We start from the raw sequence: 15,724 nt of genomic DNA, 5'->3' as shown, positions 1-15,724 counted from the left end.
GCTTCCGCATTTGACTGATAAAACAATGGATTAAAAATAAAATGGTCTCACGTAGTAGGTGTGATCCCCAATTTTCCACTCAAAAGAAAAAAAAGATAGTCTCCCATCCATGCAATACTTGATTTCTTTAATGGCTGAGGTGGTCAGCAATGACAGAAAGAGTATATGGTAGAGCTAGCAAGTCAAATCATTCTGCTCTTCTGGACGACATTGGTCTTAATCATAACCACTTCCGATCTTTTTAAAATTGAAACGAAACGTCACTTTTCTTTCCTAAAAATGGTATCTGGATTATATTGCGAAATCTCAATAAAATATAACGTTTGACTTTAAAATGTTTAAAAATTTGGAAATCAGTTTTAAGAATATATTTTAAGATATATTATCAAAGGGTTTGTAGTTCAGTTGGTCGAATACAATTGATAGTAGATGATATAATAGCCATCTACCAAAGTTCAAACCATGAGAGACAGAGGTTCGATTCTTAAATGAATTTGATGTTAGATGAATGCTTACTCAAATTGTTTCCCTCAGCGAATTTAATGAACTTGATAACTGGATCTTCTACACATAGTTGAAGATGATTTGTGTTTAGATGAACGCTTATTCAACTTGTCTTTTTTTCAAAAACTATTTATGATTTAGATGTATGCCTACTCAAATTGTTATAATTTACTATATATAAGAAGATAATGACATCTATATATTTCCATTCAAAAACAAGTTTGATATTAAAATTAGTTTTTATTGTCGTTGGAGTAGACAATCCTTTGTAATTGCATGTGAAAGTCGTCAAACTCTTCAGAGGTGAGTTTGAAAGTGTGGTCATAACTAAGAAGCCACGATATATGCAAAATATTTCATATTATAGAATTTTATAGTTTGAGGAGGAGATTATTCTTGGAAAATGGAGAGGTTGGAGGGAATATTGGAGTCAGGGAAGAGAATGAGCAAGAATTTGAATAGTAGCATGAGGATTGCAAGCGTGGGATCGACGTGGGGAGTGGAAGATGTGTTTGGGAGACACAGCAATCGATCACAGAGACAGAAAGTTGATGAGGACGAAGAAGCTCTTCGATGGGCAGCCCTTGAGAAGCTGCCAACTTATGACAGGCTCAGAACTGCTATTATGCAGAGTTTTGGCGGTGGAGATGATGGGACGCATTACAAGGAAGTGGATGTTCGTAAGCTTGGCTTCAGTGAAAGACAGATGTTTATTGAACGTCTCTTCAAAGTTGTAGAGGAAGACAATGAAAAGTTTCTGCGAAAGATTAGAAATCGAATTGACAGGTGAGATGGACATCAAATTCATGCTGTCAAAAGTTTCAAGACTAGAATTTTGTTGAATTATGCTGTCAAAATAAAGTTTAATGACTGCATTACTGTGGTTTAATATGTAAAAGCCTGCCCTGTCAATGATATTGAATGTAGGTTTTTCCAGACTGATTTGTCTTGTTTGATTTCTCATTTCCAATTGTGGGTGTTTTTGTATTGTGTGCAGAGTTGGTATCAAACTTCCAACGGTACAAGTGCGGTTTGAAAATTTAACTGTGGATGCGGAGTGCTATGTAGGTGGCAGAGCTTTGCCTACATTATGGAATTCTGCCAGAAATTCTGTAGAATCGTTTCTGGACATTTTGGGCCTATCACCCACCAAGAAAGCAAACCTGACCATTCTCAAGAATGTTAGTGGAATCATCAGGCCATCTCGGTAATGGCGTGTTGAGATTCATCTAAATAATCAATTTGGGTCAATTTAATTTTCTTTTTTACAGTTCGATGGTATTTGAGGCCCTTGTACGTTTTCATATATTATTATGAGGTCTTAAAAGAAGAATTAATTTGACAAATGCTTGAAACTGCCTGGCTAACACCATGTGTTCGTGAATTTCTTTCCGAAAGGATGACTCTGTTGTTGGGTCCCCCTGCGTCTGGAAAGACAACCTTGCTGCTAGCTTTGGCTGGAAAATTAGACTCCGATTTGCAGGTTAGAGCTTGATGGTACCTCTGAATTACATTTTATGCTGTTTCAAAACCAGAGTTAAGGGTGTTTACTTAAGCAGAATTGAATGATCAGGTGAGGGGAGAGGTCACTTACAATGGCCGTAGGTTGCATGAGTTTGTCCCTAAGAAAACATCTGCTTACATAAGTCAGAACGACTTACATGTAGGAGAGATGACAGTTCGAGAAACAATAGATTTCTCTGCTAGGTGCCAAGGTGTTGGGCATAGTTATGGTGAGCACAATAAGCCTTTGTTTCCTTCCTCCTGTAAGTTTCTTCACCTATAAGCTGTACTACAATTATGAAGTGTATGACTTGTTTGCTGGCATATCTCAACGCAGAGCTGCTTTCAGAGCTTGCTAGAAGAGAGAAACAAGCTGGAATCTTACCAGAGGCTGATGTTGATCTTTTCATGAAAGTAAGCTTCAATATATGGAAAAGATCGATGTGTTCTTAATTGTTACTGATAATAAATAGGAATTTAGCTAATGCAAATTGTTTTCTAAATTGGTATGGTGGTTTGTTTTCTGCAGGCAACAGCAACGGATGGTGTTGAGAGCAGCCTTCAGACTGACTACACTCTCAAGGTAAGTATATTGATAGAGAAATTGAAGTTTTACATACAACGATTTGGAGGTCAGAGATTCATGGCCTTCAAATCCTTGTGTTTAAACAGATTTTGGGTTTGGAAATTTGTGGAGACACAATTGTCGGCGACGAAATGATGAGAGGAATCTCTGGGGGACAAAAGAAGCGTGTTACAACAGGTATAGCAACTAATTACTTTTAACTTCAAACCAAAAGTGATGTCTTACAAACTAGAGCTGTATATGATCGGTGATTACAATGAATAACAATCTTTCGAATTTATTCTATGTACAGGGGAGATGATTGTTGGACCTACAAAAACTCTTTTCATGGATGAAATCTCTACAGGACTAGACAGTTCTACCACATATCAGATAGTCAAATGCATGCAACAGTTTACCCATCTGATGGATGCCACAATTCTCATGTCTCTGCTGCAGCCTGCACCAGAGACTTTTGATCTCTTTGATGATATTATACTCCTGTCGGAGGGCCATATTGTCTACCATGGCCCTCGAGAGAATATATTGGAGTTTTTTGAAAGCTGTGGATTCAAATGCCCTGAGAGAAAGGGCACTGCAGATTTCTTACAGGAGGTATTGAGAGTTTGCATTTGAAAACATTAGGTTAATCCTATTATAACCATGACCTCCTTGTTCTTACTGTTTCTTTGTACAATTGCTATCCCACTAATTGCTACTGTTGCAGGTCACATCAAAGAAGGACCAAGAACAATACTGGGTAGATAAGAGGCAACCATATCACTATGTAACTGTGAAGGAATTTGTATCTCGATTCAAGCAATTTCATAGAGGTCTGTCATTGGAAAACGAACTGTCAATCCCCTATGACAAGAACAAAAGTCACAAAGCAGCTTTGGTTTTTAATAAAAACTGTGTACCCAAAATGGAGATCTTCAAAGCCTGTTTTGCCAAAGAATGGCTTCTGGTCAAGCGGAATTCCTTTGTTTACATCTTCAAGACTGCACAAGTACGTTTTTAACGGCCTAGAATCCATTTGATTTCAGATGAAATTATAATTGTCTCAAGATTTCGAACTTGCATTAAAATTGACATGACAAGGATAACGTATACCTTATGAAAGCTATTTCCTTTTACAGATTGTAGTTATAGCGTTCATTGGAGCAACTGTATTCCTGAGGACCGAAATGCATCATAACACTCTTGCTGACGCGAACCTGTACCTTGGAGCACTCTTTTTCAGCCTGATCGCCAATATGTTCAATGGATTTGAAGAATTATCAATAATAATTTACAGGCTTCCAGTATTCTTCAAGCAGAGGGATCTGTTCTACTACCCTGCATGGGCTTTCACTCTTCCTACCTTCTTATTGTCAATTCCAATGTCATTGTTGGAATCTGGCATTTGGGTCGTGATGACTTACTATACTATTGGGTTTGCCCCTGAAGCTAGCAGGTATTATTGATAAATCCCCTGCTTATCACAAATGCCTTAATAACCCTAATCCTCTTAGTGGGTATTCTTTTTCAAACAGCTGACATAAATTCATCTGCACTACAGGTTTTTCCGACAGTTCCTTATAATCTTTCTAGTTCATCAAATGGCATCATCCCTATTTCGCCTTATAGCAGGAATCTGCAGGACAATGATTATAGCTGACACTGGAGGGTCCCTGTCTCTTCTTCTAATATTTATGCTTGGAGGGTTCATCCTCCCGAGAGGTTGGTAGTTTCATCCTTTCTACCTTCTACACAGAATGTCATACGGAAAAATAAGGCATTCATATTGATGTAGACAATCGACTCGACTCAAATCTCTAAATCAAACTTTTGCAAAACACAGACAGAAATTTTAAGAACTTTCAAGATTCTTTTATTATTACCACAGCAAACGGCTACAGTAGGAAACATACAGATAATGTTATCAGCAAGGATTAACTGAATACAAATAAGGGCACTTAAGAAACAGCAAGGAGAGTACCATAGATATATTTCCATTGACCAAGAAGATATTTTCCATAACTCAAAGCCCCATTTTCCTATCGATCCTCCTCCTCCTCGTTACCAGTCTCCCCCTTTTAATATCTCATTCTTTGCTCACCAAGTAAACCCACTCCTAACAAGAATCTCACTATATTTAGCAAACACATTGCCACAGGTCCTGACAGTCTAATCCACTAAAATCTATTACTGAACATAGTAATAACACTTAAAAGAATCTCCTTCTTCTAAGGAGTTAGTTATCTGTTAGCTCTTGATTTTCAAGAGACCATTTGCACCATTGTCTTCTTCTTTTTAATAATTTTGAACCTCCTGGTTCAAAGCTAAATTACATGAAAGAAAACTTAAACAGATAACAACCTAATTATTAATTTTTCTTTTGTTATCTAGGATTGCGTTTTATTCCAAGATGCTATTGCATCAAACATCCAAGAAAGAGTATGGAATAGATTATAGAATCATCCTTCTGACTTGAAGAACCAAGCCACGGCCACGGCCTTTCCTTCTGACTTATTGGAATAGAGATCCATCTCGTTTGCTACTTGGTCTTCACCTCTTTTTCCAGCTCCTTGTAGACTTCGAAGTTCTCCTCCACAACAAATCATCACTGCTCTACACCATTTGTACCTCCTACACATTAATCATTTAAAACAGAAATAAAGTTAAGGGAATACAAATTTCTCATAAGAACTTTCTCCTCCATATTATGCCATTTAGGCATATGCTTTCAAATTCGTCTTTTATGAGGTCTTTGTTTCTTGATTTTGCATAATGTTGTTCACAAGTCAACTCCTCTTCCTCAATGTCCTCATTTACTGCTAAACAAATATCTATGCGTTTATTTCCTCTTTCAGTCACCTTTCTTTTGTTTTTAGGAAAATGATGATCTTCTACTACTTCCTCACTGATTAGATTCTCTAGGCATTCCTCTAGCTTCTTCTAGCAAGTAGTATTCTCTAAAAATAATAATTCTTCAATACATTTGGGTCTCACAAAGATCTCCATCTCTGTTGAACACACCACAATATTGAGAGGGTGAGGTGAATTAGTTTGGACCTTAAAACAACTTATTTATAATCCTTCACAATTAACTTATCTCTACAATTATAAAAAATGAAATCATAAAGTACAACACACATAAGAACACCGGATTTAACTAGAAAACCCAAGAAGGAAAAAACCACGGTGAGAATCACTCTCACAATAGGAAAAAACCACGGTGAGAATCACTCTCACAATATGAATAACTGATTACAATGTTTTAGGCTCAAGGTCAAGGAATCTCACTACACCTGAATGGACTTGCAAAACTAAGACACACAACCTTAGGGCAATATACAAGACACTTGCATTGCTGAGATGCACAATCTCAGAACAAGATATAAAGGCTACACACAAGTTGCCAAAACGACTCATTGTCTTCTAGCTGGTACAGGGGAATGATGAATTGAAATGAACAAGATCTCATGATCATGAAAGTGTCCTTGAAACACTATGTCAAGTGAACAATATCATGCAAAACACATCTCACTTCATTCATTGTCTCAAAACACTATCATACTGAGGTTTTGATCATCAAGGCCACCACACATTGAAATGCACACTTTTGCTTCTTCACATACGCTTGCATATCATTCGCATCCAATTCACAACAACACACACCCCAATTCACACATTTGCACTTCCATTTATACAAGGTTATTCGTTGAAACCCTCAACTAGGTCGGTAGCAGACACAATATACATGAATTACATAAAGTCAGCAATCTAGACCAAAATAACATAGTGTAGTTCACTCCAAGAGATAAAGAGGACCCAAATACATCACAACACATCTTCCTAAGTCGATTCCAACGAACCACACATGCTAACACTTCCTCCAAAGTCGGCATCAAATGTAACATGTAGAAAAACAATGAAGCACGTTAACCAGTCGGCCCAAAATCATCACCCAATGCAAATTACTCAATGCTTATCTACACACGCCATGGTAAAACCTGTATCAACATTCTAAATCAACCTCCAATGCTTATCCAGACCAAAAGAGTATGATCCAAATAAGATAAATCAACTAAGACAGCAAGAGACCAACACATCTGACAGCACCAAACACAAAACAACATAACTTCACTTGCCAATCAAACTAACAATAGAAATCTGAACTAGAATACTACATGAACCATATGAACATGTCCTCCAAGCCACAACACTTGAACCAACACAACAGAGTAATGCAGAGCATTCTTCAGACTAGTCCTGCTAGACAACCTTAGTGTCAGTAAACTTCATCTAGGCAATTGACGACATAAAAACATGATAATGCAACATCCACAAAATATAGACATTATATCCAAAGCTGCAAGCCATCATCATCAAGAATCGGAGGAATGTGATGCATTCTTCTATATGGAAATTAAATACTCTTTCCTGCATATTGTAATTTCCACTATTGTAGCCTTCTGGAAACACCTCATACTCACTCAATATCACTACTCAATGACAACACAACTCAAGTTTTCAACATCATCTCCAACATGGACTACTACAACGATTTAGGCCTCCTCTTGTGATAGGCTGCATTCCTTCTCATTGTTGTCTTTCAACTCTTCTCATTTTGCATTCTAATCTTCAATGACTTCCCCTTCACATATGGGGCTCCCACAGACCTCTGTCTTTGTTGCAACTTCCTCTCCAACGTGGACTACATTGCTACAACAATTTGGGCCTCCTCTTGTGATAGGCTGCATTTTTTCTCATTGCAATCTTCCAACTCTTCTCTTTCTACATCTTAATCTTAAATGCCTTCCTCTTTTCTGGGGTAACACAACTCAACAACTCCATCAAACTCATTTGTATCCCATTCAGATATCTCTTTATCCTCATTCCATTCATCTATTTGTGCTCTTTGGACTTCTTGGAAGACCACATTTAAGGGTCTATTTTTGTCAACTCTTCAATAGATTTAATCTTTCCTTGTTCCAACAATTCCACTCCATGGATAATTCTCAGCTCAATGGCTTTCCTCTCTAAAAATGTCTTTTGCTCACAAGGCAAGTATATGTTTTCACTATTTTTTTTCACCTTCTCATAATTCTTTAACACTTTTTCTGCAGATTTCTTTTTCTTTGGCTTCTTGTTACTTCATGCCTCATAATCTTTCAATATGCACCATAGCTCCTCAAACTCAAACTCTAATTGTTGCAGCTCCTTTTGATGGTCCTACTTATCTTTTCCTCTACCATGGTTATCCGCTTTCTTATATTATGATAAAACTCCATATCTAGATCCATAGCCATATAGCTGCAACTCCTTCCTCCTCTTCCCCATCACATCAACATACTTGTTATGCTCAAATTAGCTACAGCCATAGGAAGATTGCAAAATATTAATACAGTGAAACTTTGTTGTTCTAAGTCTTCTCCGAGCTAATAAAATTCCTCTCAAAAGCTTCCATCCCCAACATCTTAAAATGCTCTGATACCAAAACTGATGCAGAAACCCGACTCAACTCAAATCTCTAAATCAGACTTTTCCAATACATAAAGACAGAGATTCTTTATTACCACAGCAAACAGCTACAAGAGGAAACAGACAGATAATGTTATCAGCAAGGATTAACTGAATACAACTAAGGCAACTTAAGAAAACAGCAAGGAGAATACCAGAGATGTATTTCCATTAACCAAGAAGATATTTTCCATAACTCAAAACCCCATTCTCCTATCCATCCTCCTCCTCTTTACCAATCTCCCCTTTTTGATATCTCATTCTTTGCTCACCTAGTAAACACACTCCCAACAGGAATCTCACCATAATTAGCAACCACATTGCCACAGTTCCTGACATATTGAGAAAATCTTCTAATATACATTGAGATTAACTGCATGACGGATTTCTAATGCAGAGAGAACTCCAAACTGGTGGATATGGGGATACTGGTGTTCACCTTTGACGTATGCAGAGAATGCTATCGCTATTAATGAGATGCTTGCTCCAAGATGGAAAATTGTAAGTCTTCTACCTTTTTCATGTATTAAGAACTCCCTGTTGTTGGATAGAATCATAGAACAAATGTCTGCAGCCTATCATGCCTGAATTGACAATAATGAGCTACAATGCATGCAAATGATAAAATAATAATTTTCTTTGAAGTGAATTTTAAGCTACATTGATTGTTTTCCTATTCTTGCCTCAATATAACTTGTTTCTTGGAATGTTGTGATCTTTCAGAGCACAGAAAATACCACAAATTTGGGTGTAGCAGCGTTGGAGAGCCGTAACATCTACTCAAGGGGATATTGGTATTGGCTAGGAGCTGCTGCTTTGTTGGGATTTTCGGTGCTTTTCAATGTGCTTTTCACCTTTGCTCTTGAATATCTAAATCGTGAGTTAACACATATCCTTTTCTTTTTGGATTGGTCTCTCTTTTATCCAATTTTTTTCTATATGAAATAATAAGGGATTTGTTTCTCTCTAGCTCTTGGTAAGCCTCAAGCTGTTATCTCCAGTGAAGCTCTAGATGAATTACAATCACAAGATAATGGTACAAAACAGGGACTAAACATATCGAGATCAAAAAATCAGTCTCTGGCACGGTCATTGTCTTCCACAGTTGGTAATAATCCTAGTAAGGGTTCTTTTAAACTAATCTGGTTCAGATATTCTTCATACTAAAAGGTAGAATTTGAGTAGATTACTATGTAGTATGTAATCCAGTATTTTCTGATTGTTTACCAAATTATGATCTGATGATAATTGTTTGGCTATGCAGTTGAAATGCAGATCAGACAAATGAGCAGCCGAGTAACTAATCTACCGAGCAACGATGAGTCAGTGCTGGAGACTGTAAGAGGAGTTGCTCCAAAACGAGGAATGATTCTACCATTTCAACCATTAACCATGTCTTTTGAAAATATCAAATACTTTGTTGACATGCCCGTGGTATGCAAATTAAGCCCCGAGACAGACCAATTGCATGATTCACTAAGTGCTATTTAAAGATTTGTTTTACTTTGAAGGGCTTGACTCACAAGCTTTGCGTTTAACTGCAGGAAATGAGGGAACAGGGAGTGACTGAAGATAGGCTTCAATTGCTCCGAGATGTTACGGGTGCATTTAGACCTGGTGTTCTTACAGCACTGATGGGAGTAAGTGGTGCTGGCAAGACAACTCTCATGGATGTATTAGCTGGAAGAAAAACTGGAGGGTATATTGAGGGAGATATTCGAATCTCTGGATTTCCCAAAAAGCAAGAAACTTTTGCTCGAATTTCTGGTTACTGTGAGCAAAATGATATACATTCTCCACAAGTCACTGTTTGGGAATCATTAATATATTCGGCATTTCTCCGTCTTGCAAAAGATATTGACACAGAAACCAAAACTGTAAACTCCACAACTACATGTTTTCTTTGGCAACTAGGTTCTTTATAGCGTTGAGGTGATTTACGGTGTCATGTTACTAAATGAGCAGATTCCAACTTGCAGGCATTTGTTAATGAGGTCATGGAGCTTATGGAGTTGGACACCTTAAGGGATGCATTGGTAGGTTTACCTGGTGTCACTGGATTGTCAACTGAACAGAGAAAAAGGTTAACAATTTCTGTAGAGCTTGTTGCAAATCCCTCTATAATTTTTATGGATGAACCCACTTCTGGACTAGATGCAAGAGCTGCTGCAATTGTTATGCGAACTGTCCGTAATACTGTTGATACTGGAAGAACTGTTGTCTGTACCATTCATCAGCCTAGCATTGACATCTTTGAAGCATTTGATGAGGTAAGAGAATATCTTAGTTGAGACCATCTTCTATCGTTAGTTTCAGAGGTTGATACTGATTTCTACCTTTGATGCCTCCAGTTACTTTTGATGAAAAAAGGAGGTCAAATCATTTACAATGGACCACTAGGCCGCAACTCTCACATGATCGTTGAATATTTTGAGGTAAGGATTTGTGGATGAGACATTACAAGAGGAACTTTATCAGACAGGAAAGGTTTTAGAAGGCAAAAAAATATTTCTTACTTCCACAATTGTGAACTGCAGGCTATTCCAGGAGTAACAAAGATCAAGGATAAATATAACCCTGCTACATGGATGCTAGAAGCTAGCTCGGATTCTGCTGAAGTTCGTCTAGGGGTAGACTTTGCAGAGCACTACAGAAATTCATCTCTCTATGAGTAAGTCCGTAAGTTAAATTTTTGAACTTCAAGTCCTTTCTGCAGATAAAATGTCAAATCAAGCTAAATACAAATACAGACAATAGCCAATGTACATCAATTATTTGACATTGTGTCGTTTTTTGATTATGCAGGCAGAACAAAGCATTGGTAAAAGAGATTAATACTCCACCCCCACAAGCAAATGAACTTTACTTTCCAACCCAATATTCTCAGTCATTCTTTGGACAATTCAAGTCCTGTTTGTGGAAGCAATGGTGGACTTATTGGCGTAGCCCTGACTATAACAGCGTTAGATTCTTCTTCACACTTGTCTGCGCTTTACTCTTTGGAACAATATTTTGGAAGGTTGGCACAAAACGGTGTGTACTTCAATTCTAGACATCTTACTTTGCAAAAATTTCAGTTGCAGAGACTAGCAAAATATCAAATGGCTTATTTTTGGCACTAAGTGAATGCCTAACTGAACTTCTGATTAATTTATTAACTAAAAAAGTTGTTCTGTTGGGAATCAGGAACAACAACACCGATCTTTTTATTGTTGTGGGTGCCTTATATGGAGCTGTAATATTCTTAGGGGTCAATAACTGTTCAACTGTGCAGCCTGTCATTGCAGTGGAGAGAACTGTGTTCTACAGAGAAAGGGCTGCAGGGATGTACTCTGCAATGCCCTATGCTCTTGCTCAGGTTAGTTCCCTTTCTTGGCATGCCATTTTGTTCTATGGATCAAAATGCCTAGTCACATACAAGGCACAATATAGGCCTATAGTAAATTGAATTGGGTATCCATATAAATCCCTGGTTGATTTGCTATCTTCTTCAATTATCAGTCTCTGAATGTGAAGTGGGTGACTTTGTCTTTATGGATAGTTTACTTGTCTCGACATTTGTGTGAGTTTCCAGCCTCACCATGGTGTGAATGTTGGAGATACACCATAGCAGTAAAACATGGCAAATATATGTTACAGTTAGAACAAATTTTAACTCTTTCTCTTTGCATGAAGGTGGTGATTGAACTCCCATATATTCTCGGCCAAACAATTATGTACAGTTTTATTGTTTACAGTATGGTCAGCTTCGAGTGGACAGTTAAGAAGTTTGCCTGGTTCTTCTTCGTGAACTACATGACATTTCTGTACTTCACCTTTTATGGGATGATGACAGTCTCAATCACTCCAAACCACCAAGTAGCCTCAATTGTGGCTGCAGCATTTTACTCCCTCTTCAATCTATTCTCAGGATTCTTCATTCCTAAACCGGTATGCAATTCTCTTCATCAAGTCGTTTCATTGAAGAAATTTGTATATATATCCACAAACAACAGCAGCAGATATAGACGAACAGTATGTAGAATGTAACAGTTTTTTCTTTTCACTTTTATTTCTAATCGGTATTGTGTTTGATACAGAAAATTCCAAAATGGTGGATCTGGTACTACTGGATATGCCCTATTTCATGGACTGTGTATGGCCTAATTTCCTCACAGTATGGAGATGTCACAGACCAAATACTGGTTACTGGTGAAGGGTTCGAACCACTGAATCAGTTTGTGGAGGATTACTTTGGATTCAAGCATGATTTCTTAGGTACAGTCGCTTCTGTGCTCGTTGGATTTGCCGTGTTCTTTGCATTTATGTTTGCATTCTGCATCAAGGTATTGAATTTTCAGCAAAGGTGAAAGCAGAGGATTCGCACAAACAAAGAAATCTGCTACTCTGCCATTTGGGTCGGTCCAGCTGAAATTTGGGGAATATCAGAGAAAAAATTATTATAAACCTGGCTATGTGAAGCCATTGGAGATGAGAAAGGCCTAGTACATATCGTATGTCTAACCAATACAGAGCTGTATAAGTAATTTTTTGGGGCCTCTGTATAATTCAACTGGGGCTCTGTCAGGCAGGAGTGGCTTCCTACAGAAATCATTAGCCTTGTTGTATGCCGCCCTATTCTGAAATAAGGAATTTTAGTCACGATTTGCAAAATCAAAATTCTATAAAGAACAAACTTCGGCTTGTGAAATTAAAGAAATAACACCAAATTAATTTGAGCTATAAACTGTAAATTGCACCGTACATTCAATGACATGTTCATTTGTTGCAAAGAACGTCCCCTCATTCACAAATACAAGTAAAACTAGCATATATTTGTTCATATTTGACACAATTATTAGTCCTTGTTTTTCACGCAGAGACTAATGTTTTCCATTCACTTTTTTTCTTTCTTTTTCTTTCTTCTTTTTTCCTTTTCTTCTTCTTTTTCTTCTTCTTCTTTTTTTCTTTTTTTTATTTATTTTTTTATTTTATTTTTATTAATAGAAGTTTAGCATTAAATAAGAAATTGGAATATGTTATAGTTTATAATTGTTTATTTTTTATATTTATTTTTTAAGTAATTTTTTTCTCTTGATTGAAGATGATATTTTTGTGAGATTTTTAAAAAAAATTGAAAGAAAAAATTGTTGGTGTAAATAAATATTCATCATAAATATTATTACACTTTACTTATGTTAACTTAGGATAATGCATCTCTTCGTAGTTTGGATTTGAGACACTTAGAGAAGTGTGCACATAGAGATATAGCTTGTTGGAGAAATTTCACCTTTTGTGGTCTTATTTTGCTGTTACACTCTACATTTGGTGGGTGATCCACCTCTTATGGAATATTATATTATTTCTCCTAGCTACCCCTAGTATTTTTTACCTACCCTTGTTTCTCATTGAGCCGCATGTCATGATTGTGTGCTTGTACATCCATATGGCCTTGCCTATATAAGCAGGCCCATATTCATTGTATGGGTTAATCCAGTTGATCATTTGCATATTGATGAGAATACAGTTTGTTCTTGTCATTCTTTTTTCTCTCTTTTATACTTTTCATTGTGCCCTTGATCTTGGCAAAATCTCACATGGTATCAGAGTCATTGGAGTTTCATTGATTGGTTTTTAAAGACATTTTGGAGGCTTCAATTTTCAGATTTTGGGATCTTCATTTTTTGGGGCGTCATACAACTATTTGGACATCACAGTTCAGTCTGGGAAGCCGTTTCCATAAATTTCGACTATATTTGGTGAGAAATTTTTTTTTGCCTATTTTGGCTATAGTTGTACGGATTTCGAAATTTAAAAAAAAAAAATTAATTTCCACAAGAAAAATTCGAAAAAAATTTCAATTTTTTTTTTTGAAAAAGCGAAAGGGAATTTTTTGAAAAAAAATATATATATATTAAAAAAAATCAATCCCCTACCCCACCGTACCTTTCTGTAGGCTTGGACAAACCTGCAGTCACCCTCAACAGTCGTGCAGTGCAGCAGCCGCCCTCAGCCACCGCGACCCGCAGCAACACCGGCGGCTTCCCTCCCGCCGCTCCGGCCGCTGCTGCCAGCCCCCAGCGGCAACACCGCCATCGACCCCCATAGTCGTTCCGGCCACCGACAACCGAACCCCAGTGGCCACACCACCGCCAACAGCAACGCAACCCTCCGCTCCGGCAGCTGCCACCGACAGTTTTCTGGCCACCGCCTGCCACCTCTGCCTGACACGTCAGCAGATCAGCCCAGTCAACGCCACCTGGCTTTTTTCTGCACAGTCATCGCCCAATCAGCATTTTTTGGAAATTTTTTAGACCCCTCTCCATTAAGCAGTTTGGATTTTTGAGTCAACTTTGGAGGCTCATAACTTGCTCATTTTTGCTCATTTTTGGGTGCAATTGTTTTTTGATTTGGGCTAATTTTTCGTGCTCTTCGCAGTGGTGTGGTTATTTTCTGATTTTGGTGCACAAGTTTTTTGGAATTTTCAGATTCTCTCAGTTGTACATGTCCAATCCTCAATTTTGCAACTTCAAAGGCTTCATTTGAGCTCATACAACCTCCTTTTCAGGTGTCGTTTTTCTTAAAGTACTTTTTTTTTTGTCTACTTTCATAATCTATGATCAGTTTTCAGATATTTTGAGTGGAAATTGTACTTTCAGATATTGGTCTTATTTGGCCTAATTAGTACTTGTAATTTGCTTGGATCTTAGTTTAGATCTCTTGCATTATTAGTTTGAGTCTTTTTTGGCCTTATTGAGGCAGTTGTAGAATTGAAATCAGAAGTCCACTTTGTTATTTTTTGCAAGTGGCCCATTGTACATGCACTGAGTATAAAGTGCCAAATCATCATTTTTTTTAAATTTTTTTTTGGGGGGGGAGGTGTGGTTCTTTAATTGAGTGAATTTGGGTGGGTGTCTTGTGTGATTGTGCCTCTCTTTCCTTGTGCTCTTTCATTTTTCTTGCAATGAGTCCTCATAAATTTCCACCTTTAACTCCACATAATTATGCATCATGGAAAATTAAAGTATGGAGCAAATTAATGGAAAAAGGTCTCACGCATTACATAGATAGAACCATAGCAACACCACCTGATCCAAAGGCTGATCCTAAAGCTCAGTTAGAATGGCTCACTAAGAATTGCATGGCTCTTGGAACTTTGCATAAGTATGTATCAGATGACCTCATTTTTCACATTGAGAAGTGTCCAACAATCAAAGAGGCTTGGGATATGTTTCAGAAATTGTATGGTCAAGTTGATGAAATCAAAGCTTACAAGATTGACAATGAGCTCACCAACTTGGATCCCAAGAGTTTTGATACAATCCAAGATTGTGTCACCAAAGCAAATGAGCTAAGAGAAAAGCTTAAGGATTGTGGAATTGACAAAAAAGATGCTCAGTTGATATTCAACTTGTTGGACAAGCTTGCACCAGAATATGCAGCATTTGTGTCTAACTTCCAAACTCATTGTTTGACAATAGGGAGTTCCTACATTATGCCTTCATTTGATGCTTTCATAGAAATGTTGATATTGGAACAATTTAAGTTGTTGAACATGGGGCTTCTCAAGTCTTCAAAGTCTAAGGCTTTGGTGGCTAATCAAGGGAGTCAAGGCAAAGATTCCAACAAGAAGAAGAAGCAATCTAAGTCAAAGCCACAACAGGA

The 15,724-nt window shown here is 37.5% G+C and overlaps 1 protein-coding gene across 2 annotated transcripts; it reads left to right on the top strand.

Moving 5' to 3' along the window:
* The first annotated feature begins 836 nt into the window (after positions 1–836).
* LOC131045241 (ABC transporter G family member 35) lies at positions 837–12,835 on the top strand. 2 transcript variants are annotated; one of them, XM_057978794.2, is made up of 23 exons: positions 837–1,290; positions 1,502–1,711; positions 1,903–1,987; positions 2,078–2,237; positions 2,345–2,421; positions 2,537–2,590; positions 2,680–2,770; positions 2,886–3,187; positions 3,300–3,581; positions 3,712–4,028; positions 4,134–4,294; positions 8,478–8,581; positions 8,804–8,957; positions 9,051–9,188; positions 9,345–9,514; positions 9,625–9,957; positions 10,060–10,350; positions 10,432–10,515; positions 10,618–10,751; positions 10,886–11,113; positions 11,267–11,438; positions 11,756–12,010; positions 12,160–12,835. In XM_057978794.2, the coding sequence occupies exons 1-23, from the start codon at positions 908–910 to the stop codon at positions 12,427–12,429; spliced, it is 4,455 nt and encodes a 1,484-aa protein (XP_057834777.2). In that variant the 5' UTR covers positions 837–907; the 3' UTR covers positions 12,430–12,835. The 2 variants fall into 2 exon arrangements, with proteins under 2 accessions (XP_057834777.2, XP_057834776.2); XM_057978793.2 differs by having other exon boundaries at positions 9,051–9,200.
* The last annotated feature ends 2,889 nt before the right edge of the window (positions 12,836–15,724 follow it).

Source organism: Cryptomeria japonica, chromosome 10 (assembly GCF_030272615.1).
Source record: "Cryptomeria japonica chromosome 10, Sugi_1.0, whole genome shotgun sequence".
NCBI classification, from domain to species: domain Eukaryota; kingdom Viridiplantae; phylum Streptophyta; class Pinopsida; order Cupressales; family Cupressaceae; genus Cryptomeria; species Cryptomeria japonica.
This window is presented reverse-complemented; position numbering and strand designations above follow the sequence as displayed.

Coding starts and splice junctions, on each gene's coding strand:
- LOC131045241 (XM_057978793.2), top strand. CDS start 908: ATGGAGAGGTTGGAGGGAATATTGGAGTCAGGGAAGAGAATGAGCAAG. Junction 9,201..9,344: donor CACAGTTGGTAATAATCCTA/GTAAGGGTTCTT, acceptor TTGGCTATGCAG/TTGAAATGCAGATCAGACAA. Junction 9,515..9,624: donor ACTTTGTTGACATGCCCGTG/GTATGCAAATTA, acceptor GTTTAACTGCAG/GAAATGAGGGAACAGGGAGT.